Raw genomic sequence first — 20314 nt, 5'->3', positions numbered from 1 at the left:
CATCTATACCGATACTGTTGACTTTAGCCACATGCAAGGTTCAGTAACAGTAAATGCTTTAATGTTGTTGGCTTTGCTCATTCCACCTTGACAAATTATGGATGATATGTTTAATTTCCCATTACTGAAACCTGACTGCTCCTTAGATTACGAGAGGACTTTTATTTTCTTTTGCTGGTGAGGAACTGAGGTGCATTGTAGGTCTATGCCCAAATTATATAGGAAGGTATGGCAGAGCAGGTAACTGAAGCGAGCTTTAGCTGAACCCTATCTCACTTCTTTCATGTGTAAATTCAAACCTACCTAATTCTTCCTTGCGTATCAAATTCAGCCAGTTTTCCTTCAAGAATGAAGGCTTCAAGACTCCAAGGCTCTCTTAATGTCTCAAGGTCTGAAACATCTAGCCTCTCCTCCTTGTTTCATGACCATCTGCAGGGAAATAGCAACAGACTCTTGACTTCAAAAGCGAGATTATGCTCTACATATCTGACTTTCACAAAAGATGCAAATAGTGATTTCCCTCGTATTTTTGATGTCTGAAATAAACACAGGTATCAGTTGTTTCAGTCAAGAAGGAGAAAAACTATGAACTACTGTCAAGAAGTAGGGTTAAGGTTTTCATCTCTGTTGAGGGCTGCTGGACTGTACTGTCAAGCTGACTAAAAGCACATTGTGCCCTGCAGAGACAGGCTACTTCTGAAGACACTAATGAGAAAAACTAGCTTTTTACATTTATTTATTCAAAAGATTTACGACTTTATGGTTGTATTAGGGAGTTATCATCCATTTTTTAACTGAAGCTCCCAAACACAATCTGTTGCAGTTCTGTTTAACTCTATCCACACAGTTGCCTTATAGGCAAGAGAGGTGACACAGTAAATAGGAGCTACCATCTCCCACCAGTGCTCCATGGGCTTCCTGCTCGGCTCCCAATGCACTTCAAAGCTCTGTGGCTGTCTGGTCTCCAGCTGTCTTACAAACAACCTCTTCACCCATGAAGCATGCTGTGGGTAGGGGCAGTTGTTTCACAGGAACCCAGAATACATTGTGTTCCCAGGGTAAGTTCTTGCCTGACTTTACCTCCAGGGAACAGGAAGAGCCTGAGCTGGACTGTCCTCAGAGCTGTTTGCAAACTGTTCTCAGAAACAATGGCTGATGATTCATCTGGCACTGTCATCAACAATCTCCAGGCCTGCCGTTTAACAGACCTTCCCAAAATAAAGAAAGGGGACCTTCCCAGACAGAATCATGTATTTTTTTAAGTGGTGAATCTACAGAGGACCAGCTTAAGCTTAAGAGTGCTTGTAATCAAGTGATTACATATGCTTGCCCGAGGTCAGACAGCAAGCGAGTTTAGCAGCTCTGGGGACCCTTGTTCCTGTCTTGTGCTCACATGACATGAGCACACTGACTCATCCATGTGTGGGGATATATAAATGCCTTCTTATAACGTGTTTTTGCAAGTTTTAGTAATAAAGCCAGATCTGTGAGGCTGCAATCCTTCTATGGCAACAGAACACTGTCATCACCAACATTTGACTTAAAAATAGTTTGAAAAAGGAACTCAGTCTTTGTTTGTTTGTTTGTTTTGTTTTGTTTGTGCTAGTTATGCAGAAGGATGCTGGTTTAATGTGTGCAACCTTTTAAAGTTATTTCTATGAGTAAACATTTGTTGGAAGATATCCTGTCTGGGTGATATCTTTTGAGAATGCCTGATATTAAGCTACCTAAACAAACTTTTCTTTGGTGAGAGCAAGACAAGACATGGGGTGGCTTTTCTAGAAGCGTACATCCTCGTATAATGACAGGCCAAGTGATATTACAATGTCTGAAAATTAAAGACCCCAGATTAAGGAAGACTGACGGTGTTTACCTTCTGCATTTGCTAGCAGTGAAAGGATAGTGAAGACTGATGAAGACTAAGATATATTAATGAAGTAAGCTTGTACTCTCCATCAAGGATGTGAGTTGACAGAGGCTAGACATCATGCTGGCATCTCTGGGAATGAAATGTATCAGGGGAGGAGAGCCTAGTAAGCACACAGTGAAGACATCCACTGAAACCCAAACTTATGGATGTCTGCACCATGAAATTTGTGAAATATTTACCTAAGGGATTTAGAACCATGCTAAAAAAACCCCAAACAAATTTGTCTACTATAGCTCCCCCAGAAATCGTGTGAGAAGAGGACTAAGTATTGGACTGAAAAGGTGAAACAAAGAGAAGAGCAAATGAACAAAAAAACCTTCAGCATGGGGCTGAAGGGGATCCTTGAAGTTGTTAAAATACCAATGGCTCTGCCAGAGGAAACTTCTGCTTTTTCTTTACAAACTTTTAACCAAAAGCTTGTTAGCCTAATATTAAATAGGAATATTAAAGTCCTTGAAGGTCAGTTGATTTAACATCATTTAAGGCATATGTATTTTAGGCAGGAAATTTTAGCTTTAAAAACCCAAATCCATAAAAAAACTTATTTTCTCTCTTTCTTATCTCCTTCTCTTACACATCAGTAGATAAAGTCAGTTATAGGTGTTCACTTATGTTACCAAGAAAACAATAAAAGATATTTGTACTTGTACTTCAAGCAGGTGGGAGAAAAATGTTGCAGAAATGTGCTCTTTCTTGGGATGCATCAACTCACAGACCTTCCTACAAAAGCAAAAAGTACAAAGAAAATAAACCAACCAGGAGAAAAAAACCTATCGATAACAGAAGTCTCTGTTGCTGTGTCACCTTCCATGTCACATGAAAATACTTCTTCCAAAATTTGGAAGTGTGTTCTAAGAACATTCAGAAACATATTGGATTTTTTCTTTCTCCTTTTCAAAGCAAAGCTAAGTTCCACCCTTGCTCTCTGCCTCTCTTTTTTTTTTTTTTTTTTTCTCCTCTCTCTTAAGGGGAAAAAAAAAAAAAGTTTTGAGAATTTCATTTTTTCTATTCACTGCAGTCCTGGCCAAAGTAAAGCCCTCTTTTACATTGACGTCAAGATCTTTACTAAGATTAGGGTTTCATTTCTCTATTGCAGCAATTAGCTAGGGAATGTATAAAAGGCTTCAGGGAAGCAAGCTAGGACTCCAGAGGGGAGAGCACTTTGCACCATAGGCAGATAGCAAAGAGAGAGTGCGAGAGGAGGAAGGCAGGAATACAGAGACGCGGAGTAGGAGGGGGGGGGGGGACGGGGAGGCAAAGAGGGAAAGAGAGGGAGGGAAGCAGGGAGGAAGGAACAGAAAGTTTATGTACATAAACCTGTTTTTTTAAAGTATTGTTGCACCTAGTAGCTGGCTTTACTGACTCAGAAATGAGAGGTCTGTTCAGTGCTTAAATATCCGAGAAACAATGGGATAGTGCAGGAAAGTTAACAATTAACAGTCTCAGCTTAAATTTTGTAACTGCAGGGAACTGGAAAAACAGCTGCCTCTCTCTTCAGCAAAATCAGGTCTCCTGGTCAAGAGAAGAATTTTTGTTAACATCTAAATTTCTGAAAAATAAGCAGCTTGCAGTTGAATGGATACCGTGCAGTTATGGTTTTAACCAGCCTGCTCATACTTAACTATCTCTGCTTATTTTAAATAGAGCAGCTGTGAAAGGGGTAATGAGGCTTTTGAAATGCCTTTTGCTTTACTCTTTTAAATGAGGTTACAGAGCAATAAAGAGAGCTGAAGGTATCCGGCTGAGGAGAAGCGGCGAGGAAGATGGGTCTGCTAAGCGTGGATTTGTTGATCACGCTTCAGATCTTGCCGGTCTTTTTCTCCAATTGCCTCTTTCTCGCGCTCTATGACTCTGTGATTCTCCTGAAGCACATGGTTCTGTTTCTGAGCCGCTCCAAGTCTGGGCGCGGTGAGTGGCGGAGGATGCTGACCTCGGAGGGGCTGCGCTGCGTCTGGAACAGCTTCCTCCTGGACGCCTACAAGCAGGTGAGGAGTCCGGGGCACGGGGACGGTGGGGCTGGGGCGGCTCAGCTGGGATCAGCATCCCGGTTCTCCGCGGAGAGGGGAAGGGAATGACTGCGTGCTGCAAACTATCACCTATCTCATGGAAAGCTTGATGGAGAAGTATAAGCTGAGAGGAGTGGTACTTCTGAGTCGGGGTTAAGGATTCGTGACATTCTGGAGCTGCTGACTCCCTCTGCTAACTCTCTGTGCAGTCTTGGCCATGTCACTTAGTTCAGGCGTGCCTCAGTTTCCCCAAGAGCAGGAATAATAATCTTCATGTTTTTAAAGTATTTCAAGGTCTTTGTTTAAAAGTAAATGTAAAATACTCTAGATGTTTTCACAGCTGTAATTTATTGTTGCCATGTGAGAGCCTCAGATATTATAAAAAGGCTGCATCTTCAGATAGAGTTCTACATAGATAGATGTTAGCTATGTAACTGGAGTTGTTTTACCTAGAGTAAAATATAGAAATGAACCATTGTCATTACATTGGCATTTTCTATTACTCATATGTTAACTTTTATATTGGAGGAAGTATCCAAGTAAAACTGTGCACAAATTGAGAAGGTGACCTTTTTCCTTCATGAAAGCAGTGACAGAGGGACATGTCAGAGATTAAAAATGAACTTGACTAGCTGTCGGACAGCTGCCTGCTAATTTAAGTTAATAAAGACAGTAACAGTTATGCAACATGTAATTTTTTTTTCTTTTTAAGATTTCTTACAAACATTACCCAGTGGTACTGCCCAGGTCTCATGAGGTAGCTGGAATTCCCTTTTATAGATTGAAAAGGTGAACCCAAAACCATGAAATTTCTTGCACAGACCACCCAGTTAGTAAGTAGAACTGGATTCAGAGCTCTGTGGCTTTCAAAACAGTGCTTAGTCTGTTAATTTCTTGTCTTATTTAGACCATCTAATTTAGCATATTCCATGTGATGTCATAGGGGTCCTGTCCAAATGATACTCTTCTGAAATATTTCTTTTTGTATTGCCTTCCCCCCAATTCAATTTCACACCTCTACAATAGCCTTTGTATTTGCTCTTATCTAAAAATGGGAAGAGCTGGTGATGCTGGTGTTTGCTGGCTTTGTGATATGGAATACCATCTGCTTAGCCTGAAACTCAAGCCATGGGGACATTAATTTTCAGAGTAAGACAAATATAAATAACTTTAGCTTTTGCCAAATGGGTCAACCTTTTACTGCAACCCAGGAATCATCCAGCTGGCTACCCAAATAAAATAATGCTGAATGAAGCCCACTATTCTCCTAGCCCTTCTAGTCTTTGTTTTTATTCTCTTCATAGACATTAGGTAAGTACATTTTACAGTGGCCTTGTAAAATGGGTCACTGAACACAATTGCTCCCATTTTACAGACAAGGCAAGGCAGGACAGTTAACACATGACTTGGTCAAGGCTCTAGTGGAAGTTGGTAGCACAACTCTGCAACAGTCAAGTTTTGAGTTCCCATATTAGCAACCTATGTGTGGCCTGGGGTCTGGAGAAGTTGTGAAGCTGTAAGAAACCTTATCTCCATGAGAGATTTTCTATCTTTTTTGGCTTAAATTACACACAATTATTTAAAATTAAGATATTGCATGCCTTTCTGTAGTCTCCAAAGTCATGCTATGCCTTTCTTTCAGTATCATGATGTTAACCATGGGAGCGACAGGTATGGTGACTCTGCTATTTTTGGTGTTGGCAACTAAACTCATACCTTGAACTTTGGTAATTTTATTCTCTCCCTTATCATGATTAAATCACCTGGTTGTTCAGGTCGATCAGGCCATAAGGTTCCAAGAATAAACTCTGTGCCTCAATCAACTCAGCAGAAAAAAGCATATAAACACAACCAAATGTTATCACCTCGTTCCAAAAAGAGGGAAAAGTCCATTCATGGCAGCTAGCCTTAAGACAAAATGAATTGACCAGCAATTCATGGAAAGACTATTTTGCTTAATAGAATTATGGGCCATAAGGACAGAACATCATTGGAAACTCTTGGTTGTCACAGAAAGATAGCTAAGTATAGAAATCAAATTGTAAAGGGGACAAAATAAACTGAGGAGCAATATTGGAAGAAGACTCATCACCTCCACAATAGATGAGAATCTTTTGCTGCTTCTGTAAGGAGGAAATAGGAAAAAAAGTTTCATCTGAAAAGTTGTACTAGTAGATTTGAAAAGGATTAAAACATGTCCTGCTTTGTAACATATTTTAAAAAGCATGAGAAATGGTGAAATATATCAAAGAATGTCCTACAAGGCAAATTTTTCCTTAAATCACCTTTTCTAAATCCTGAATAGAATTACCCTGTTGTGATATCTTACTCTGAGACAATAAGTGAGACATTAAAATGTTATGGAATCAGGGTACTTATACAGCATGGCAAAACATAGCTGATAACATGCCCACAATTGCTTGTTGCTCCAATTTGCCAGCTGAAGACAGGTATTAGCAAATTACTTAAAAAAGGTACTTAAACTCATTCCACTGAGCAATATTTATGAGAAAATCACCATTTTTCATGTAGAATAACAGAATTGCAGATGTCTGAGATAACCAGAGCCAGACTGCCAATTAGCAGGAGACTGGATCAAAGAAGCAACTCTGCCTGGTTTTACTGTGTTTTGTGTCACTTGCACAGAATTCTTCCTGAGTACACTTCATAATATTTTTTCACAAAATTACTTTTACTTGTTGTAGGATTTCTATTCAAAGAAAAATTTATGGGAAGCTATTCCAGAAGAACACTGCAGGTAGACACTACATTCTGAATTAAGGGAAACTTATTACAAGAAAGTACCTTTGCCTCAAAAGTATGCATTGTCCCAGAATTATTTTTTTTTTTTCAAGGCTAGTGTGTAGAAGATATGATCTTGTAATGGTTAGAGTATATTTCAAACAAGCTATTCTGGTTTACTTTCTCATTGTCTAGAAAACCTTATTAATATCTCATCCAAAGGTAGAGATCTTTTTTTTGGCTTTTTGTTGTTATTAAGTATTATTGCACAAGATTTTTTGGTTAGGGCAATTATGTCACAGGCAAGATTACCTGGCAACAGCTGAAGATTTTAACATCATCAGTGGGAAAACAATGCAAAGTTTGTTGTATTGTGTGTAGAGTATATTCAGTGTTCTTTTTTATTGGAACATTCTATATGAGTGGTTTTCTCCACATTTTAAAGTCCTACTGGAATCTAAATAATTGCTTTTTTATTTTTATTTTTAATGTAAATTTTACTAATGAATAATATATTTCTTTTTACTTCCTTAGCTCTGAGTTCAATATCTGTCAGACTCAGTGTTGATATTGTCTACACTGCACCAACTTTGTGATTTATAGACCATCCTCCTATTATTTTCCAAGAGGCAAGTGTGTCTTACATTACAAGGGAATCTTTAGGACCAAACTAATCATCATAACAGAGATAAATAGAGCTCATAGTCAAGTTAGATTAACTTTCTGTAATTGAAAGAGTGCAAATGTTTTAAATATTTTTTATATATGTACGTGTGTGTAGGTATTTACAATTTCATATGTTTGCCTGTATAAAGATCTCTCTATATATACCTCTTTGTCTCTATATATGTACATACACATAGGTATAAGAGGGCAGAAGTACACATATGTAAGCACACATTTCCAGGAGTCAGTCCCTCTCGTTTCTCCCTATGTGCATACACATATATAGGTGTGTATGTACACACACATACAGATATAAATGCAGTCACAGCTATTGATGAGAGAGAAAAAACAACATTTTGGGGAGGGTGTTAGTCTAACCATGATTTACATAGGCCATTTCTATAAATGCCAGGGAGGTGTTTGTTCTAGTTTAAAGCATGCATACTGAATGTATCACACATCTGCAAATATCCAAAGAAAAAGCTGGAGAAGTTTTGGAAAAAAAATTTGAAAGCCTTTTTTTTTTTTAACCTGCTAAGATCTGTGCTTTATTTAGTAGTGGGATGAATCTGTTTTCTAAGACACCAAAGGTGAGAAATTGTTATCTTAAAATGCTTTTAAAATAGGTTAAGAAGTAGTTGTGCCCATTAGAGATACCCAGTGGTGAGCCCTTCTGCTGGAAGCTTTTCCAGTGCCAGATGTGATCTCTGTGTTTCAGCAAGGCAGAGCTATCATTCATGGTCTCCAGTAGAAGGCTTTAATGTTATGCTAGAGAAAATTGTCCCTCTTTTGCACCTCAGTGTAGGGTAGCTGTAGGGAAGACCTTAATGGCCTCTCCCTGCAGCAGCCCAGTATTTAGGAACGCTGCGGTGTACCCATGGGGGCAACGTGCACATGTGCACATGCACAGAGACGCGTGGTGCTGTGTGTCATGGGCCTCAGAGGGATGCTGGTATCTCAGGTGATGGATGGTGGTGGGTGTGTGTGTACTTGTACAGCTTTTTACTGTCTTTAGAATGGGCCAGCAGCAAGCTCTGGCATGACGGTCCCAACACAGGGGAATGGCTGGCACAGGATCCCAGGCTCATGGCGTAGACCCAGCTCTGGATGTAGGAGCAAGCAGAGTGGTTCAGTAAACACCCAGTGAGATTTTCCTGGGTTTTCACACAGGCAGTTAAATTACCTTTGGCTGCTTTTCCCTGCCTGGTAGGTAGATGATCTAAAATAAATCAGAATGCAGAGCAAAACAGTCCCAACACCTTACATGTTAAAGGCATCCCGCACGACATCATCACAAAGATATATGTGAAAGTAATATAAAAGCATGATCCTCTACCTGCTCTTTGGCTGTCCAGTAACTCTTTGCTTTTCAGGGAAATGTTTTAAAGGTTGAAACAAAGACACAACGTTCATACCTACTATTTGTATTTATTTTGTCTGGCAAGGTAAGGAAGTCTTTCTCCCTGAATTTGACAGCGATAAAGGGAATCTGTGAAAGAAAGTCTCTTGTATAATTTCAGGGTTTAGAACTAGACATTGTGTGGTATTAAAAATATTTTATTGGTTTTACAAAGTTCAACTTTAGCAGAATTTTTTTCATCGACATTTGCAAATGAAAACAATCTTGAAAGAAGTGAGAAAAACAAAACTGAACCAAACCACAATTAAAACTTCTCCTGCAAAGTTGGGAATGTAAATTCAACAGGATTTGGTCTTGAAATTGTAATTATTATTAAAAGTTTCTTATTATTACTAATATACAATCATGTTTGCTGTAGTTATGTGTGAGGCTCAACCTAGGCCAGGGACCCATTGTACTAGGCAGTGTCCCAACAAGAGGAGCAGACAGTTGGTCCCATGGAAATTAAAAGAGTTCAAACATTCAAAACAAAGAGTAGGAAAAGGAACATGAGGACTTCTATCCCACATGGGCTCTCATCCCATTTCATTTTACAGATCTAAATTCAGTTATTCCACACCTCTTTGCACTGTTCCATTTTCACCCTTAGGTGTGAAAAAATGACTGTAAGGAGTGCTTGCCTTGCTGTCAAAGCTCTGTGAAAACCCCCTTTTGCTGTGATGGACACAAATAGCTAGTGGGCACTATTCAGAAAGAGGATCATACACGTTTCTTGAGTGCTGGCTCGACGTCTCTGTCAAAACCACCACTGTGTATTCATACTTATAAAGCCAAGTTAAAAAAAAAAAAGTAAAAAACTATAATCCAAATTAATATCAAATTCCCTTCACGTGCTGAGTAACAAAGTCTGGTGAAGGCCTCTGTCACATGTAGGTAGGTCCTTGTGGCCACAGTGTAGTAGGCAATGCTCTCATCTCGAGGGAAGCACAAAGCCCTTAAGAAGCTTGCTCTTGGCTCCTCAATCACAGCAACTAAAATTAACTGTAAGAGCGCAAGGCAAAAGGCTGCTTTATGCTTTCCTTGTGCCATGCATACTCATTTGTGGGACTGGTGGCTTTTAAATGGAGAGAGCAGAATTTGACAAGTTATTTTTATCTGGACTGTGCCTGGTTTGTTTGCCTCCCACTTCTCTTCGTCAGGTCCACATACCTGATCCTAAATGAAAGACTCTGGGACGGCCTGAGCCATTTCTAGTCTCTGCTCTCCAATACAAGCAATTCAAGTTGCCACCTTCCCAAGACAAATGAGGAACTCCTCCACCCTTGCTCTGTTCCAGACAAGAGTCCTCTGTGATTTTTGTCAACTGCACAACTCTGGGTCATGAAATAAGGAAAACAAAAGTAATAGTTTGTAGAATTTGCCACCCAGAGGCAAATTATGATTTGGATGAAGCTATACCCAGCTGAATGGGATCAAATCAAGGCAGAGAATTAAAATACTAAAGGCTGCAGGGATTCAGTTCATTACCAATCACTGTACTCCAGTCCCAAACACAACATGTCCATATTCAAATGACTAATATAATAAACTGTTAATTGTCTGGCAGCACCTGGTTTTTTTAGGGGCTTGACACAGCCTGATGAGTCTGCCAAACTGTATGAAAATCCCTTATGCAGGGAATTTAAGCTGTATTCCAGTGCACAGGATCCCAGGAAGGTTATGCTGAAGTTGATAAAAGCAAAACAGGAAAAAAGAAAAGGCAAATGAGGAGACAATGTTTTGTCTGTAGGGCTTTACCTAGTTCTTATGGAAAATGTGCTACAAACTTAGCAGTATGTGCTATTTCTAGCCTGCAGTTTTATGAATAGGGCTTTCTCTCCTGCTCCTAAGTCTCCTTCATTTTGTAGGCTGTGTGCTAAAGCATCAGCAATCTTGTTCCCTTTTCACTTTGCATGCAGACTGAGAGCAGGCTGTCAGGCAAACACAAAATTCTCACAAATGATGCGAGTCACTGCCTTGGTGTAGCTGCCTGCCCCTGCTGATGGCTCGCTTGGGCAGATTTGGTTGGCCTACCTCGCGTGTCCCAAGCAGGCTGTGTGGGAGGGGATGCCTGCGTGCTGCTCTGTTGCTGCCTCATTCAGAAGGCTGGCACCAAATGGCCAAATATTCACGCACAAAAGTGCGTGATTATGGAAATGCTGGATTGCGTGTGAGGGGAATTCTGCTGGTTTGTTTCTCAGAATTTATATTTTGCCTTCCTTTGTGTAGGATTTCAAAAGCAGTTTGGCTGAATACATGAGTGTTTTTGTTTGTTTTCTCATTGCACTGATTTTCTTTTCCAAGAGCTATTTTTTCTTTCAATAAATAACAACAAAGAAGATGGCTAAGGCCTACAATGCAGATGACCAGCAAGGATGATATTGTCATCCTGTGTCAATCGGTTCAGAGTCTGGTGAAATAAACAGTCCCTTGGGAACGTCAGTGCTTCATCAAGACCAATTAGTGGATCTGCCGCTGCTGCTTATGTTTAAGCATTAACGACTGGGCAGGGCTGCTTTTTGGAGTGCCTGACACTGGCATGGAACAAGGCACCGACCTAATTACTTCTCTGCAAGAGCAGAAAATGCCTCATGAATGCCTGCTTGGCAAGGATGTCTCATTAAGGGGAAAAAACCCAACACAAGCACTCCTAGAAAAAAAAATTAAAATTATAGGTAACCTGCGGCCATGAGACTTCCTTCATGGCTGTGGGAAATGAAGAGGAACTGCTGTAAGGTGATGTATAGATGGATAAAGGCTTCTTTGTACTTTGTTTCCATCTATTTTTATAGTCCATAAGGAGTGTGAGACGCAGAATGCAAACTTGCATCATTGAAGAATGGAAAATATATTGTCATCTTTGGTATCAATGTTAAATAGGACTTGAAGGACATTCCCACCAACAGTTGGTGTCTGTTGGAAGTTGTTTTATTAGTCTATTTCTTCAGGGTTTGCAAACTGGCCTTGGAAATTAAAGGGCTTAGACCTGAGTGAGGAATTGGTAATGAGGAACTTTTGATACGTAGCCTCTCTTTCTGCTTGAAACGATCAAGAAGCAAACTGTGGTTTCCCAGTTCAAGAGGGGTGGCTAGATATTTTCAGTCATGATATTTTGTTAAAATAAAACCTGAGGAGTAAGTAGAAACAGCTGCTCAGATGTTTCTTTGGTCCTAAGCAGCTCTGCTCCTTCCTGACTTATAGGTGCTTCTTTTTACCTTTATTTTTCTTCTCCTCTGAAGAGTGAGGGCGAATATAAGAAATTAAGTGTGCTGTTTAATTGTGATTTGTGAGATAAATTACATGTCATTACTTCTTTTCTTTGACTGGATGAGAAAACACTCTTAAATACTGAGGCCCGCTATTCATCCAGGGGGTTGGGTGAAGCACAAATGCTTACACTTACACGTCAGGCTTTGCCCAAAAGGCACATTTTCAGCAAGCTATCTCTGAGAAAGTGTGTATGGTAGTTCAGGAACAGTTAAGCTTTCTAGGTGAAGAGGCATCTAGTGTTCGTGTAGATATGCATGTGTTGTGTTTCTCGAAATGTCCCTTATTTTGGTAGTCACCAATTTATCACAAATTGCTGAATCGTTTAGTTGGCTTCTGGATTGAATGCAGCTCTCAGGGTGATTGAATGGCACATGATCTTGACCTGTGTATTTCTTTGTTCAAGTGCAGCCTTTTACCTTGCTCCTGCTTTATCTATCTTAAGTCACAGAATGGCAGAGAGAAATGTTCAACAGCTGAACAGAAGACTACGTGCTAAGGTGTAGGTAGCCTTAAATGCTAAAAGATGTTTAATGCTACATCATAGAGGCAAGAGCCGGAGTCTCTGAGCTTGCCTCTCCAGACAGATAATTTCTTCTCAAAAACTGGGATATAGTTATTTTCTGTCTTTGAGTTCAGTGGATAGTACACTCACACATCAGGTCCTTAACTCAGCTGTTTCAAGCCTCTTGCTTTCAAAGATGAAACACAAAGCTTTTTTTAAACTATTACCAGTGTCCTAGCAGATAGCAATGCTGTAGATAGAGGTTTACAGGGATGGGGCCAAAAGGGACTTTGCTTTCCCAGAGCATCCTTGTTTCTCTTGACTGTGCTGCAGTTGCATATCCTCTGCTTCCAAGGGCATGATCACCACATACTTGGCCTGGTGAGATTTGTGGGTCTCAGGCCATATTTTCTTCTGTGGTTCTCTTCCTTGCTGATCTCTGAGTGAGAATGGTGGCATGGTTGTGTTTCAATTTGCCCTATCGAAAAGAGTCGAAATAATGCACCTAATCGTGTGCCAACAAGCTGTGAGACATTCTCATGTAGCTGTGAAGTCTGGAAGCATCAATGGCCGTGCCTTACAAACTTTGATTAGACTCTTGCTTCTGTTGTTATTCTGAAATTTGGCAGAGCCATGACTAATTGCAGCTTTGTTCAAGATAGGTTTCTGAAGGAGAAATGGAGGATCCCATATCAGCAATCTACTCGCCTTTGGATATATGTTCAGCAGCAACTGCATGAGTTCTGTATTCAGCTGTTCACTCAGCTTCTTACTGCATCTGACTCCTATATTGCATCTGATACCCTATAATGCAATGTAAAATAGAAGTGCACCAAAAATCAGTTATTTATTCAGTCTTTACAAGGTTCTCATGTAGTGTTAACATCTATCGACTTTAATTGCAGTGCAGCTTCAGAAAGAAATGCATAAAATGTTAAAGACTTTGGCCCTATGTGTTTCCTTCAAAGCAACAATTCTGAACTTAATCAAATTGTCGGTGGGCAGAGGAAAGTGTCAGGAAAATACAAAAGGATAATTGCATTGCTGTACTAGAGGCTGATGATAAAAACAGAGACATAGGAATTTCTGAGGCAGAGCTCATTAAAAATTAATTGCATTATACACTAATGTTTTGTGGTTGTATAGTAGTTATCAGCTAAGGATCTTGGAGACCTCTGCAGGTATTCTGCAATTCCCTCCAGCGAGCTGCTTTTATTCTGTCTTTTGCTCTATAGACATGCAAACAGAAATGGTCAGGCAAAATGACCTTTCCACCACTGCCTGTTGGGTCAGAGTTAGATCAGTCGGTTAATTTTCACCTCATCCTACTTCAGCCATGATATAAACTTCCCCCTTTTCCTGCTCTTTTTTTTTCCCAATCATCTTGTACAGAAACATTGCAGTAGAAGGAAATGTGTCACTCGGTCACTGATGAAATTACTGCAAAGGGGTTAGAAGAAATTTTAGAGAGCGTGATCTTGAATGATTCACTGTCAGAGCAGTGTATATATTAAGTGGACATTTGCAGAGTTCTCTTGTGTTTGATACTCTTGAGAATTTTCATTCTTGGACTGCAGGATGGAAGAGAATACACTAAGCTGCAAATCTCTCAAAATTGAGAGGCACTGTGTGTGTCGTGAAAATCAGGAATATAACGCAGAATGATTTTTGAGAATTGGAAAAATGGCTTGAACTGTAGGTTGTGGGCTGAAAAGGGACCTAGGCTTTGTAACACCTTACTAGCTAATCTCTAATCAACAGGCTACTGTTTTTCCAAAACGGTCATGGTGTCTCATAAAAAGCAAACATCTAGAATATATAAACAGGTTAGTCTTGTGAGTTACTTCATTATACAAAGTAATTGTTTGATTATACTGAAAATTAGGGAAAACATTGTTGAAGTTTTGAATAGTGAGCTTCAAGGATGATGTGAACCAAGTGGAGAGAACTCATGGAAAATGCCAGTGGAAAAAACCCTATGTGTCACAGGGGAAAGTTAGAAGAAATTTGAGGTAGTCTGAAAGCAAATACAAGTCTCCAAATACCTAAGGGTGGACAGGGTCAAGTATATAGGGGACCGGACAGATCAAATTTTCTAACGTTAATGAAGAAGCATATTTGTCAGAAATGCCACATCTTCCTGAACTGTGAGTGCAGGTGGACAAGATGACTATTTTGGAGCTGCTGCTTTTGATGATTTGCTCTGCCCCCCTGTGACTCGTTAGGTGTACTCTGAACAGGTGACTGTTTGAAGAGAGTATTCATAAGGACACGGCAAGAGCAAGTCACACTAACCTGCTATGTTCTAATTTGTTCTGCCATCAGGTCAAACTGGGAGGAGAAGCCCCAAACTCCAGTGTAATCCACATAGCCAAGGGCAGCGATGACAGCAGTGGAAGCTGGAAGAATGTTGGTGGAAAGTGTGGAGCCAAATGCCACCTTCTGGATTTCGCCAACTCAGAGCGGCCACTGGTGGTCAACTTTGGCTCAGCTACCTGACCACCGTTCACAAGCCAGCTGTCAGCCTTCAGCAAGCTGGTGGAGGAGTTCTCTGGTGTGGCTGACTTTCTGTTGGTCTACATCGATGAAGCTCACCCATCAGATGGCTGGGCTGCGCCTGGAATCTCTCCCTCTTCATTCGAAGTTAAGAAACACAAAAGCCAGGAAGAGAGATGTGCAGCTGCTCACCAGCTTCTAGAGCACTTTTCCTTGCCACCTCAGTGCCAAGTGGTGGCTGACTGCATGGACAACAATGCCAATGTGGCCTACGGGGTTTCATTTGAGCGAGTATGCATTGTGCAGAGACAAAAAATTGCCTACCTGGGGGGCAAAGGCCCCTTTTTCTACAACCTTCAAGAGGTCCGGCTTTGGCTGGAACAAAACTTCAGCAAAAGATGAAATCCATTCTCCGCAGGAGTTACGTCAACCGATGTGTCCCTTTAAGGTGATGCAAAAGGGAAAAAAAAGAAAACCTATGCTAGTTTGAATAAAATCTTTCAGAGGATTGCAGGAGAACACATTTGATAACAATGTCAAGTGAATGTTAACTAGGAAAAGAAAATAAAACAAAAATCTAGCTCCACAGAAACATTGTCAAGGGAAAAAAAAATCGCATTCCTGCTCTTGTTAGGGGACAGAAGAGATGAACAGGCTTCTCCAAAAAGGTGCTGCTGGCAAGCAGGTAGGGTGGTTAGGTAAGATCTGTTTCCCAGAAGCCCCAGTCCTGGGGTGAGGCACAGAAAGCGTTTCTGCTTGGAAGGCATTCCATGGAAAGGCAATGCCATACATTTCATCAGAAACGCTTCTTTACCCCCTGTGGCCAGTGCAAGGAACCTGAGAGGAGCAGGGGTTTTGCAAGTGCTTTGCATACAAATGCAGCGCAGTGTGGCGATTTTCCTGTCTTGGCAGAAAATTTATTGTTCAGAGACTTCAGGAACCACATGCAGACTGGCACAGGCAGACTGGCTGCTCTCAGAGCAAGATGAACCTTTGTCTGCTTGTATTTGTACTCTCTGTGGACATCTCTGCACAGCATATTAACTATGTAATGCTACCTTACATGCTTGTATCCAGTGTGCAGGCCTGTGCCTGCTGAGAAAGGGGTTAAAATCTATGGAGTTGGAGCAAAAAGACAGAGGTGATCAAATAAGCCCATTATCATTTGAAAACTGAAATACCTGGAGTAATTATAACACAACATTGAGAATCATCTAGAGCATGCATCAAGAGACAAAACTCAGCTGATGCCAACCAAACCCTTTGTTCTGAGAGCTGACAACACACATTTATCAATGTTCTCTGGCTCTCATCTCTGTTTCTTTAGCCACCTCCATCTCTTTCTGTCTAGCAGTAGGATTAAAAGTAATTTCATTTTTAGCTTAAAAAAAATAACTTATTTCTCTCTGTTTTTTCCTTTTTTTTTTTTTTTTTTTTTTTTACTGTGACCTTGCAGTTATATTTTGGGGACGGGAGAACTTATGCACAATTTTACCTCATTGAAATGGAAACCTATCCTGTCATTTACCCTGTTAAATGTAGTCATGCTGACTTTTACTGTCTTACCTTGTTTATATCTATGTTAATCAGAAAGTTAAGTTGTTTTCAGCCTTAGAGTTGATTGGCTGCAGTTCTGCTACTGGATGAGCTGATAGTCTGTTTTGCTCATGTTCTTGAAAACCTTTCCAGAAGAGAAAGAGGGAGGGCAAATAGTTTGAATTAATCTGAGTTAGTGTAAAAGATGGCAGAATTTTCATAGGAATGAGCATGAGGAATGGATTGTTATGTCAAAAGAGATACTGTGAACTTAGAGTACACATTAAGTTTAGGTATTTCTAAAACTAAAATTTTTCAATCAAGCCTGATGAAGAGCCAGATTTTCAATGAGCTAACCTATTAGAGCTGATAAATGAAAACCCATATGGAGATGGACTATCCAAGTTTTCTCTCATCTTTGGCAGAAACATGAAACAGATAAACAGAATAAGTGGGAAAAACCAAATCAGTTTCTCATCCTGCCCATCATCAGGAAAATGATGTGTTGATGTTGACACAGGAAAGAATAGAAAATACAGAAGTGTTTTAATTTTCTCAATGCCCATTAATATTGTGTATTTCCTCTAGCTTGGCTGTTGGTCAACTTAGCCAATGTAGGAGGAATTCGGAAATGTGTTTTCAAGCACAGATCTGAAATAATGACAGTAACATGGGTAATTTCTCCCGTACTCAGGCTCATGCTTCCCATTCTTCTCAGGTTTTCCTCCACACACTGTTAGACATAGATACACATGCACTTACACAGTTGGTAATGTGCATTGGAGAAGGGTGTAAAGAGTAGTTGTCAGATCTCCTAGTGAGCCCCACTTCTCAGAAGGCCTGTGTCTCTCTGTGTGTGCATTTATATATGCAGCCACATGTATATAATACATTTTTATGTATGTGTATATATATGTGTGCACATATAAATGATGTCTAAGACCACTAAAAATCATTATCCTGTCCTACCATTCATTAATGTTACTGTAAATCATTGCTCAGTGCAGAAGATTGTTACAGATCTTCATGACTAACTGGGATACATAACTGAATTTTTAAAACCTGTTATCATAGAAACAGTAACATAGCCAAACTACGTGGTTTATTTACTCCAGTGTCCTACCTCTGACTATATCAGATGCTTCAGGGGAAGGTGCAATAATTTTTAACTTAGAGAATTTTTATTAGCTTCAGCCCATATTGGTTTTGCCTCATCAGAAGTGATTGTTGATGTCTCATCATCCCTCATGAGAGGCTGATTCTGGGTATTGAAATTTAAATATTTTGTGAGGTGGGGATTACTAAAATAAAAAACCCATCCCTTTTAAGTTCAAAGAAAACCAAATGAAAACAGATTTTTTCTTTCATATTTAAATAGGCTGCTTTTCAATGTCATTCTCATCTCTTGCTGTTATATGCTAAACCACTAAACATAAGCAATCCCAAGTTTTCTTCTGTACATGGGTCATAATATAATCTTTATAGAAATTTGCATACCTTTTGTTTAAGACAAACAATAACACATATTCTTATACAGATTCATACTCTTTCCTAATCTCTGAATCTCTTCTGTTTTTGCTACGCTGTATTTTTACTCAGGTGAGTAAAGATGCAGACATTAATCCAAGTGAAAATTTGTATTGATATACCCAGCACAGCATCTTTTCCTTATTATATCCTATTCTTCAGTCATCTGAAACTTTTTTAATCCACAGCAACTCCATAGCCTTTGTAAAACTTAAACTAGTAAGTCTTTTCTTCTTTTTCTCATTATACTGTTGAAGTCTGAACTGTTTATATGGGAAATGCTGGCCAAATGTTTAGCACAGCTGTTGAAACATACCTTTAGTTCAGAGGAAAGAGTCAGAATTAGTAATCCACTTTGTTACTACCCATTTGCATATCTAAAGTTACAATTATTTTTCACATCCATTCTCTCCTTTTGAATTTCCAATATTTTGTTTTGTAATTCATAGTACACAGTTCATCACATAGTATACAGGAATTATAAAATTGGCTCCTGTAAATAGGAAAAACACATTGATTTTCCACAAATAAAAATACATAATATCTTCTTTTTTTTCTTGGCAACATGTATATCTGTTTTAGACTGTCCTGCCTAAAATTTAAAGGTATTCCAGCCTCACTGATTATCAAGACAGAAATAGATTTTGCAAAATCTTGGGTTTCCCCAGAAAACATCTGGTCAGAAAGCTGGGCTTTCTTCAAAGTGAAATGGGCATAAAGGAACAAAAAAATGGAAAAGTATTTTCTAGGAGGCTGACCAAAACATAATGCCTTTTTTTTTCTTTTTTTCCCCCTTTTTTTGTTTTACAAAATTAAACCATTTTATTGAAAAAGTTTTAAATGAAATGTCATCCTCAACTGATAATAAAAGTGGCCGTATGTCACATACCCAAAATCTAAATTATTGTAACAGTTGTTTTGGGTCCAGGTAGAGATTTTACTACTTTGCTAGCCTGCTGTGAGACTGGATTTTCTTCTGTCTCATTCTCACTGTGTCAGGGCACTATACCATTTCACTTGAGGTGCTCCAGTGTGACATACATGTTGAGCAACAGCTCTCAAAATAGGTGCCTGAAAGCATTCTGGAAGGCTACTGTATATAATAGAGACCCCAATACGCTGTCTCAACATTAGTATGGGAAACTTCCAGTATTTTCATTTTGAGCAACGTAAAGCAATTCTCAGCTATCATTCTACATTGTTCTGTGCTTAGCATCTGTATTTAGCACTGTATAAAAGGAATGTAAAACATTTTGTGCAGATGAGGAACTATAGCATTTTGCTCTTTCCTTGTGTAGACAATGACATAAATTTAAGGCAGCAGGAAAACATGCCCTATCTATTAAAAATAAGAAAATATATAGGAAATATGTTGATGAACGTCTGTCCGAACACTCTGAAAAACAAAATGCAGTGATTTTTAGGAAGGTGATCTTGGTGGGGAAACCTACAACACTTCTCAAAAAGGTATTTGTGCTATGCATCCAGGTGTGTGCGGAGGGTAGTTATGTTTCTGCATGTGTAAAAAAAGTGGCTTTTCTGTGATGTGGAGTATAGATTTAAGAGTTTCTAAGACTTTCATTCAGTACTATAACCAAAGCAATAAGAGGAGTCAGGTAGGGAATATCGGCCAGTTTTGTACAACTCGACACCATGACTGTGACAAATCCATAATCAGTTGGGCTCAACTCGGAGTCTTCAGTGAAGAGGGATTGGGGTGAGACATGGGAGGCTTGTGTGCTCATGAAGATGGCTAACAAAAGAGTGATTAACTCAGTTAGCTTTCAGATGCCCTCACACTGGCATTCCTCTGTGCACCTCTGGGGCTGTATTTTAAAGAGGAGTCTCTTTGGGCCTGTCAATAAGATTGCCATGGTGTAGGTGCCTGTGTGTACTATGTGTGTGTCATTGTTTAAATGTCAAAAAATACACTGCAGGAGAGCCAGCAAAATTTTGTTACAATATGGTGCTCCATGAAATGTGCTTTCTAGATTTGTTTTTCTTGTATTATAATAAATGATAATGGAAAATAAACCTCTTCTGTGTTTTATTCTGATTGCCAATACATAGAGGAATTTTGACAATCGACCGAGGACACTGAGACCTATATTTAATACAAAAGATTATGCCACCCTGACTAGATTTTAAGCAATGCAAGCAAAGTTCCTTATAAGTGGTGGAGCTAATTTACTATCTGACTACTCTCAACTTTTAAGAAAGGTAAAGGGGATGGAAACAGA

At 39.5% G+C, this 20314-nt stretch overlaps 1 protein-coding gene across 2 annotated transcripts; it reads left to right on the top strand.

The window, feature by feature from the left end:
• Nucleotides 1-3069: 3069 nt before the first annotated feature.
• On the top strand, nt 3070-20108 carry DIO2 (iodothyronine deiodinase 2). 2 transcript variants are annotated; one of them, XM_059850087.1, is made up of 2 exons: nt 3070-3915; nt 14841-15486. In XM_059850087.1, exons 1-2 carry the CDS (start codon nt 3694-3696, stop codon nt 15411-15413), a joined length of 795 nt encoding a protein of 264 aa, XP_059706070.1. In that variant the 5' UTR covers nt 3070-3693; the 3' UTR covers nt 15414-15486. The 2 variants fall into 2 exon arrangements, with proteins under 2 accessions (XP_059706070.1, XP_059706069.1); XM_059850086.1 differs by having other exon boundaries at nt 3073-3915; nt 14841-20108.
• Nucleotides 20109-20314: the final 206 nt, after the last annotated feature.

The sequence above is a fragment of the Haemorhous mexicanus genome, chromosome 6, assembly GCF_027477595.1.
Source record: "Haemorhous mexicanus isolate bHaeMex1 chromosome 6, bHaeMex1.pri, whole genome shotgun sequence".
NCBI lineage: Eukaryota > Metazoa > Chordata > Aves > Passeriformes > Fringillidae > Haemorhous > Haemorhous mexicanus.
This window is presented reverse-complemented; position numbering and strand designations above follow the sequence as displayed.